This window comes from Pleuronectes platessa, chromosome 18 (assembly GCF_947347685.1).
Source record: "Pleuronectes platessa chromosome 18, fPlePla1.1, whole genome shotgun sequence".
Taxonomy (NCBI): domain Eukaryota; kingdom Metazoa; phylum Chordata; class Actinopteri; order Pleuronectiformes; family Pleuronectidae; genus Pleuronectes; species Pleuronectes platessa.
The window spans coordinates 22,355,368-22,364,096 of NC_070643.1; the positions used below are offsets into that span (position 1 = coordinate 22,355,368).

General features: G+C 45.8%; 1 protein-coding gene across 4 annotated transcripts; it reads left to right on the forward strand.

Annotated features, from left to right (window-relative positions):
- Positions 1-1,991: 1,991 nt before the first annotated feature.
- On the forward strand, positions 1,992-6,727 carry LOC128461787 (DEP domain-containing mTOR-interacting protein). Of its 4 annotated transcripts, XR_008342294.1 has the most exons (7): positions 1,992-2,207; positions 3,115-3,255; positions 3,574-3,644; positions 3,978-4,082; positions 4,233-5,556; positions 5,650-5,691; positions 5,723-5,734. XR_008342294.1 is itself a non-coding variant. In XM_053446900.1 (6 exons), exons 5-6 carry the CDS (start codon positions 5,429-5,431, stop codon positions 6,422-6,424), a joined length of 903 nt encoding a protein of 300 aa, XP_053302875.1. In that variant the 5' UTR covers positions 1,992-2,207; positions 3,115-3,255; positions 3,574-3,644; positions 3,978-4,082; positions 4,233-5,428; the 3' UTR covers positions 6,425-6,727. The 4 variants fall into 3 exon arrangements, 3 of the variants coding, with proteins under 3 accessions (XP_053302875.1, XP_053302874.1, XP_053302876.1); XM_053446900.1 differs by having other exon boundaries at positions 5,650-6,727; XM_053446899.1 differs by having other exon boundaries at positions 4,233-6,727.
- Positions 6,728-8,729: the final 2,002 nt, after the last annotated feature.

Genomic DNA, 8,729 nt, shown 5'->3' on the forward strand with positions numbered 1-8,729 from the left:
GGAGGAACCACGTCAGGCTGGGGTTCGAAACCCCTGATCCCTCTATGCCTGATCCTCCATCTTTCTGTCTTCTTGGTGGTTTCTGACGCCACCTGTCAGCTGCACACTGCCACCTAGTGTACCAGAGTGGTACAGCAGGTTCATCAACATTAAGACTTCTATAGAACCATCTGATGTCATCATGTATCTGAGTGTTCGTCCTTCATCTTGTGGGAACATTACAATCTTTATAAAGGGAACCCTCACAGGTGAGGAAGGACACACACTGGAGCAGGAAGTGAAACACTAACACACAACAATGTGTGTTCACACTCAGAAAAAGAAGCACCTTTCTCCCCCTGTGATGAAGACAATTAAGATCCTGTAATTAATTATAATGAGAAACCTTCTCTAAATATCTAAGTATCTCATTATTATGACTTAGAGATAGAAAATCATTATAATGAGATCGTTTCTCATTATAACGACTTTCACGATCTTTATTTTCTTCATCCCAGGGACAGAAATGTGTGATTCCACACTCAGCTCCTGGTTCGGCTCCTGGTTCAGGTCCTGGTTCAGGTCCTGGTTCAGGTCCTGGTTCAGCTGCTGGTTCAGCTGCTGGTTCAGCTGCTGGTTCAGGTCCTGGTTCAGCTCCTGGTTCAGCTGCTGGTTCAGCTCCTGGTCCAGCTGCTGGTCCAGCTCCTGGTCCAGCTCCTGGTTCATGTCCTGGTTCAGCTCCTGGTTCAGCTCCTGGTTCAGGTCCTGGTTCAGCTCCTGGTTCAGCTCCTGGTTCAGGTCCTGGTTCAGCTCCTGGTTCAGCTGCTGGTTCAGCTCCTGGTCCAGCTGCTGGTCCAGCTCCTGGTCCAGCTCCTGGTTCATGTCCTGGTTCAGCTCCTGGTTCAGCTCCTGGTTCAGGTCCTGGTTCAGCTCCTGGTTCAGCTCCTGGTTCAGCTGCTGGTTCAGCTCCTGGTCCAGCTGCTGGTCCAGCTCCTGGTTCAGCTCCTGGTTCATGTCCTGGTTCAGCTCCTGGTTCAGCTCCTGGTTCAGGTCCTGGTTCAGCTCCTGGTTCAGCTCCTGGTTCAGGCTCTGGTACAGCTCCTGGTTCAGGTCCTGGTTCAGCTCCTGGTTCAGCTCCTGGTTCAGCTCCTGGTTCAGGCTCTGGTACAGCTCCTGGTTCAGGTTCTGGTTCAGCTCCTGGTTCAGGTTCTGGGAGGTTCTGATTTGATCCAGAGACAACGTGTTTCTTTACCTTGAACCTGGAGCAACATGTTCATGTGATGAACCTGATCAGTGTCACAGGACGTGTAAGATAAAGATCGTATATGATTTTATGTGGATAGAAAAACTTTGTGTTGTCAAATGAAAACGACTTGAAAGTTGTCGTCAGGTTGTAAAACTTTGTGTTGACTGACGACACGTCACGTGTGGAGTCGTCCGCTTTACCACAGCAGAGCTTTATTGAATTGAAATGATTCTCAGAGACGAGTAAACAAATAAAAAGTCTGAGGTCAGTGTGTCAAAGGCCACAAGACAACAGTTTGTGTGTGTGTGTGTGTGTGTGTGTGTGTGTGTGTGTGTGTGTGTGTGTGTGTGTGTGTGTGTGTGTGTGTGCGATCACAGCAGAAGCACATCATGGAATCCTTCAACGGAAAAATGAGGTCATGTAAAAAGAGCAAGAAATAAAGATGATAACATGATAAACGTCCGACACATTAACTTTCACTTATATTCACCTGAGTGTGAGCAACACTGACAAGTACAGTTACAGTTACATTGTCAGTTATAGTTACAGTTACAGTTACAGTTACCTGACAGGACCATGAGAGGATTGTTTAATCTGCTCATTTCAAGTTGCTCATAAACTGCAGCGTATTTTAAACTTTTCCTTTTATTTTCCAGAGAGAGTTTATGAAAACACATGTCTCCTCCACCTCTGTGCTGCTGAGGCTTGTTTGCTCACTGGTTTAATATTTAACACACACACACACACACACACACAGACACACACACCTTCTGCTCACTGGACGCCTGCGCTCGCCTGCAGACACGTTCAGATTCTCCTCAGCAGCTGATGAAGAAGCTCGTCAGGCCTCTGCTCATCGTCCATTAACTTCTGTTTGAGCAGATAAACATCGTTTCTCTTCTTCTCTTTCTGGATTCGTCCTCAGGAAGTTTCCTCTCGGAGCGTTTGGATCCAACCGGAGCGATGGGCCCTCGCACGGCAGGTAAGAGCAGCAGCCACCTGGAGACAGGACAGTTCAGGAAGTGGAGGGGTCAGAGGTCAAAGGTCAGAGTCTTAAACTAAATGTGTTTTATCTGCATCACTGTTCAGAAGCTTCAGAATAATCCTTGTTTTTGTGATAAATGGTTTCAAGCTTTGTTTTTCAGTCTGTGTTGTTTCTGATTCAAAGAGGAAGCGACTGAGTTGATTTTTGTTTCTTCACTTTGTAAAATCTGTGAATCTGCTCAGAATCTCGTGTGAATATCGATTCAGCTCGTTTCTTAAAACTAGATTTTCTTTCAAATCAAGTGAAAACATCAACAAGAAGAAAATAAAACCTGAGATCCTGTTTCATGATGAATTCACTGAGCAAATTCAGAATTCAGAAAATGAAGCTTAATAATTCAGCACGACTAAACTTTATGAAAAATGTGAGCTTCAGGTTTTGACAAAAATGCACATTAATGTTAATATACTTTTCTATGTAGATTAAATATGTAATAAAACTAAATAACAGAATATCCAGACACTGAAGTTGGAGTAAGACAGCATCATGTGACCTCACACTGCAGGGAAGTTAGTTTACTGTTGGTTGTTCATGACTCAGCTTCACAAACAGAAGCTCGTCTTGCTTCTAGATTCTAGTTCTAGATCAGATTTCTTCTCTTCATGTCTCAGGTGAACCTGCTTCTGTGTAGTTGACGAATAGATGGGGAGGTTTTCCCTCGATTCTATTGGCTCTGGAGGTTCTTTAACCGTTCGAATTGACCAATGGACTTCTGAGAAACTGGGTCAGTTGTGAGTTCTGCAGGAAGTCAGGACGCCTCATGTTCTCTCTCTCTCTCTCTCTCTCTCTCTCTCTCTCTCTCTCTCTCTCTCTCTCTCTCTCTCTCTCTCTCTCTCTCCATCAGTCACTGCTTCCAAGGAGGTGAAGGTGTTGATGGGAGGAGCCCGGCTGAGGAGCAGCAGTGATGGGAGCAGGTACAGCAGGAGAGAGCTCGGCCTCAACAACTCTTCATCCTCGTCTTCAGTCCTCTCCAGCCCCAAGTCAGGTGAAACCAGCCGGCCACTGACCAGAGGAAGGAAAAAACTGATTTACACCAGTTTCACCAGTGAGAGTTGATTCATGTAGATGAGCAGCAGGTGGCGCCACTTGTCCAGTCAGGGGTTGATACCACTTCAGAGGAAGAAACTCGAGATCCTTACAATCCGATTAGTTGAAATAAAGAATCTTTATGTATTTGTGAAATCACACATTTTACAACTTTTTCCATCTTCGGTTTCAGAGCATTAATTTCCATATTTTGTTTGTTTGTCTTCTGCGTTAAGTCGAAATGAAACATGTTGATGTTTCCATGTTTCCGGTTCAGTTCTGCAGAGGCCGGTGAGCACGGAGGAGCTGCAGCAGCCGGGAGGTCCGTACGTCAGGAGAACCTTCACTGTACGTCCGGCCGCTCAGGGCTCAGCACCTCAACCACGCAACTTTTAACTTTTAACTTTCATAACAAGTTAAGGTTTTAATATTTCAACAGTTTGACAGTTTGACATCTTGACGTTTTTAAACATTTTAAGGTTTTAACATGTAACATTCTGAGAAGAGATGAGGGATCATCTTTAAATGCATCTGAGGAGAGCAGCACAAACGTGTGTGTGTGTGTGTGTGTGTGTGTGTGTGTGTGTGTGTGTGTGTGTGTGTGTGTGTGTGTGTGTGTGTGTGTGTGTGTGTGTGTGTGTGTGTGTGTGTGTGTGTGTGTGTGTGTGTGTGTGTGTGCAGATTGTGGGTGACGCTGTGGGTTGGGGGTTTGTGGTGAGAGGAAACAGACCCTGTCACATCCAGGCTGTGGAGCCCTGTGGCCCAGCGGCCGCTGCAGGGATGAAGGTAGGCATCATGGGAAATGTAGTCACTTAAGATGTAAAAAACAAATCAGTTCACCAACGTTCGATGCTCTTTACACTAACACCATTAAGTACCAGAGAACATCCAACACAAGCCGTTCATCACTGTGGTCCCCCCCCCTCTCACCGACAGGTGCGTCAGTTCGTGGTGTCGGTCAACGGGCACAGCGTCCTGGACCTGGACTACCGCAGCGTCAGCCACCTGATCCTGACCGGCCCCCGGACGGTGGTGATGGAGGTGATGGAGGAGACCGACCACTGAGGAGGGACAGAACTCTGAGAGTGAGACGGTTTGTGAGGCGTCCGGACTTTGATGAAGTCACCGCATCTACACCTGGCACAGGAATGTGCTCCTGGTAATCAGATTACCTCTTGAGGGCGTCAGAGAGGAATTGAGACACAAAAAACACAAGTGGAAATAAAGTTGTGTTGTTGGGATGAAATACATCATTGTGTGAGGCAGCTAGCAGCTAGCAGCTAGCAGCTAGTTAACATGGCGGAGGCGGGGTTTGTGACCTGTACTGCAGCTGGCCACCAGGGGGGGGGCAGTTTGGCTTCACTTATGGGAGCCTTTAAGTCGTCCATCTTTATTTAAAGTTAATGAACCAGTTTAACGTTGGAGGTGAAAAAAGAAGGTTTGTGACTTTGTGAATCTCTTTGTAACGAGATTAAACGTTAAACTGACGTTTGTCTCATCCAACGACGACTTCGACGATTTAAAATAATAAGAATAAACCGGTTTGTTTACTTGTTTATTCTAAACAAGCTTAAAGCTCTTTTTTATGTTTGAAAAGGTTTTTTCAATTTTTAAGTCTATTTGACAGATTTTACGTTTCTAAAATACTCTGTACATGATTCACAAGGTGTAAATATTCGTGATGAGAAACTGTAAAATAATTATTATTGTATGATATTTATTTTGAAAATTGCTTATTTTGTTTTAATTGTGTCATGTTGTAAACGGACTCTAGAGGGCGACATGTTGTCGACATCACTCCAACAGCTGGTGTTTCCTTCAATGCAACGCTTTGGACTTTTAACCTCATCTGACCACTCATCCACACACACACACACACACACACACACACACACACACACACACACATCCCCCCCCCCACCCACCCACACACACCTCCAGCCCCTCCCTCATCTGTGTTTACTTTTCCATCCACTTCCCATGATGCTTGATTCCCAGAAAGGAAGTGAGGAGTGAGACGACGTGTGAAGAAGAGCAACAACAAACTCAAGTGCTTTGTTTTCAACTCTCTTTTGTATTTGTCGATCTGTTTTTACTTGTGTAGTCGTCCCTCAGCTCCAGATTCAGTAACGATGACATTCTGCAGGTTGCGTGCTACAGTGTGTTACTCTCTGCAGGTTGTGTGTTACTGTGTGTTACTCTCTGCAGGTTGTGTGTTACTCTCTGCAGGTTGTGTGTTACTGTGTGTTACTCTCTGCAGGTTGTGTGTTACTGTGTGTTACTCTCTGCAGGTTGCGTGCTACAGTGTGTTACTCTCTGCAGGTTGTGTGTTCCTGTGTGTTACTCTCTGCAGGTTGTGTGTTACTCTCTGCAGGTTGTGTGTTACTCTCTGCAGGTTGTGTGCTACTGTGTGTTACTCTCTGCAGGTTGCGTGTTACTGTGTGTTACTCTCTGCAGGTTGTGTGTTCCTGTATGTTACTCTCTGCAGGTTGTGTGTTACTCTCTGCAGGTTGTGTGTTACTGTGTGTTACTCTCTGCAGGTTGTGTGTTCCTGTGTGTTACTCTCTGCAAGTTGTGTGTTCCTGTATGTTACTCTCTGCAGGTTGTGTGTTACTCTCTGCAGGTTGTGTGTTACTGTGTGTTACTCTCTGCAGGTTGTGTGTTACTGTGTGTTACTCTCTGCAGGTTGTGTGTTACTGTGTGTTACTCTCTGCAGGTTGTGTGTTACTGTGTGTTACTCTCTGCAGGTTGTGTGTTACTGTGTGTTACTCTCTGCAGGTTGTGTGTTACTGTGTGTTACTCTCTGCAGGTTGTGTGCTACTGTGTGTTACTCTCTGCAGGTTGTGTGTTACTGTGTGTTGCTCTCTGCAGGTTGTGTGTTCCTGTGTGTTACTCTCTGCAAGTTGTGTGTTCCTGTATGTTACTCTCTGCAGGTTGTGTGTTACTCTCTGCAGGTTGTGTGTTACTGTGTGTTACTCTCTGCAGGTTGTGTGTTACTGTGTGTTACTCTCTGCAGGTTGTGTGTTACTGTGTGTTACTCTCTGCAGGTTGTGTGTTACTGTGTGATATTGTTTGAAACACTGAAACCTGCAGATTTTATGAGGAAACTAAATATCATCACAGAATGACACGATGAGAAAAGACTATTAAGGCTCGTTCATTCTGTTTGGAGATATGACACTGCCCCCCCCCCCCCCCCGTGGTTCACAGTGGTACTTCCCATTTTCATGTTTATCGTCCATATCCGTTAACGCAGAGGACCGAGACTCGATTGGTTTCTGACGTTGAGCATAAATCGATATTAAGATATATGTCTGAGGCTCACTAATCTTTTTTCATATCTTTAGATTTTTCACCTGAAAATGTTTGTATTTGCTTAAAGATGCATTTCTCATGTGAATAAGAAATAAAATAAAATAACATCTGACAAACTGTCGAGATAAGAAATCCTGAGTTTGTGAAAATAAAACAAAAGGTCAAAGGTCAGAGTGTAGAGGTCATGTGATTGAACAGGGTCAAGGTTCACGATCAGGGGAAGAGGAAGTGGAACCTTTTCTTAACATTGATGATGAACAGTTTAAATAATCACAATATTTAAAGGATCAATATTCCTGTTGCTTCATATGTTTTCTGTGGCTCTGCAGGAGAAAGAAAATAATCTTCTCACACTGGAAGTTTGTTTAATGAAAGATCAAGTTGCATGATGGGATTTGTAGGATCCAGTGTATTTTGAGCTGGACCCATTGAAAGTCAGGATCTTGACTCTTGACATCATTATGTTATTATGTCCTCTTTTATTTTGAAATGTTTGACCTTTTGTGTTGTAAACACTGAAACCTTGTTTGTCTCCTTTAACTTTAATTTATTGAAAACCTGAATTCAATTTGTTGTTATTTGTGTTTTCATTCATTTCTTTTGACGTTTTAAATGATGTCGTATCTAATGATTATTATTATTACATTAATTTGATCCTTTTGATCTTTGTCCTTCTGTGAAACACTTTGTATCGGCTGCTTTATAACTACAGATCATTATTAAAGTAAATGTTCAGAATCAAAGATGCAACACGTTAACAGACATGAGTGTAAATCTCTGTGTTAGCTCTGGAGAAGGAACCTTCTCCTTCCAGTGGACATTCTGTGTGTCAGAGCGGAGACCTTCTGTGACTGATGGTTCATAAACCAGGTCAGAGGTCAGAGGTCAGGCTCAGAAGCTTCTGGAGGGAAGAGGATGAGCAGCAGGTCAAGAAGAGGAAGACGCCGTGTGAACTGACCTTCTTATCACTGACGTGTCGTCAAAAAGCATGGACACGAGGTGTCAGCTGTCAGATCCTGTCCCACGTCCTCCAACACGTCTCCGGGACGGACGGCGGCGGCGGCCCCGCAAATTCCTCAGGACTTATGGGATTTCAGGTGAGTGACTTTTAACTGAGCCTGTGCAGACGTATTCAACAGGAACAGAGGAGTAGACCCCCATCAGGGTGCAGAGCAGGACCCCAAGGACCTGCAGGTGAGGGGTCCCAAGGACCTGCAGGTGAGGGGCCCCGAGGACCTGCAGGTGAGGGGCCCCGAGGACCTGCAGCAGGACCCCAAGGACCTGCAGGTGGACCCCAAGATCCTGCAGGTGAGGGGCCCCGAGGACCTGCAGCAGGACCCCAAGGACCTGCAGGTGAGAGGCCCAGAGGACCTGCAGGTGGACCCCAACATCCTGCAGGTGAGGGGCCCCGAGGACCTGCAGCAGGACCCCAAGGACTTGCAGGTGAGGGGCCCCAAGGACGTGCAGGTGAGGGGCCCCAAGAACCTGCACCAGGACTCAAAGGACCCAAGGACCTGCAAGTGAGGGGCCCCGAGGACCTGCAGCAGGACCCCAAGGACCTGCAGGTGAGGGGGCCAGAGGACCTGCAGGTGAGGGGCCCCAAGGAACTGCAGCAGGACCCAAAGGACCTGCAGGTGAGGGGCCCGAAACCTGCAGGTGGACCCCAAGGACCCCCAGGACGCTCGGCTGCAGCTGGGGACTTGAATCCTGAAGAACTCGACTCCTGTGACTCAGATTCAGAAACACAGCAATTTCCACATCACAGGACAAGTAGTCATTAGTCCCAAGCTGCTGCTCGTTATCTACAGGTTATGATCACATGATGAAATATGCATCTAATGACCAGGTAGAAGTTTGAACTACTTATAACAAATATTTTCCAATTCAGCTCCATGAACAAAGGTTTCTGTGTTTCTGTGGGTTTTAAGACCAAATCTTAACCAGAACCAGTTCAAACACAACGGTACCAAACCCACAGTTCACATGGAACCAGAACCAGAACCAGAAGCTCACCAGTTCCCTCAGATCCACCAGGACCGAGTTCTGGTCCCTGAGAGGTCACGGTCTTAAAGAGGTTCTCATTATTATCATGTGACTGATTGATTTGTTGACTTGTAT

Excerpts from the sequence above, each read along its gene's own strand:
- LOC128461787 (XM_053446899.1), top strand. The coding sequence starts at position 5,429 with ATGACATTCTGCAGGTTGCGTGCTACAGTGTGTTACTCTCTGCAGGTT.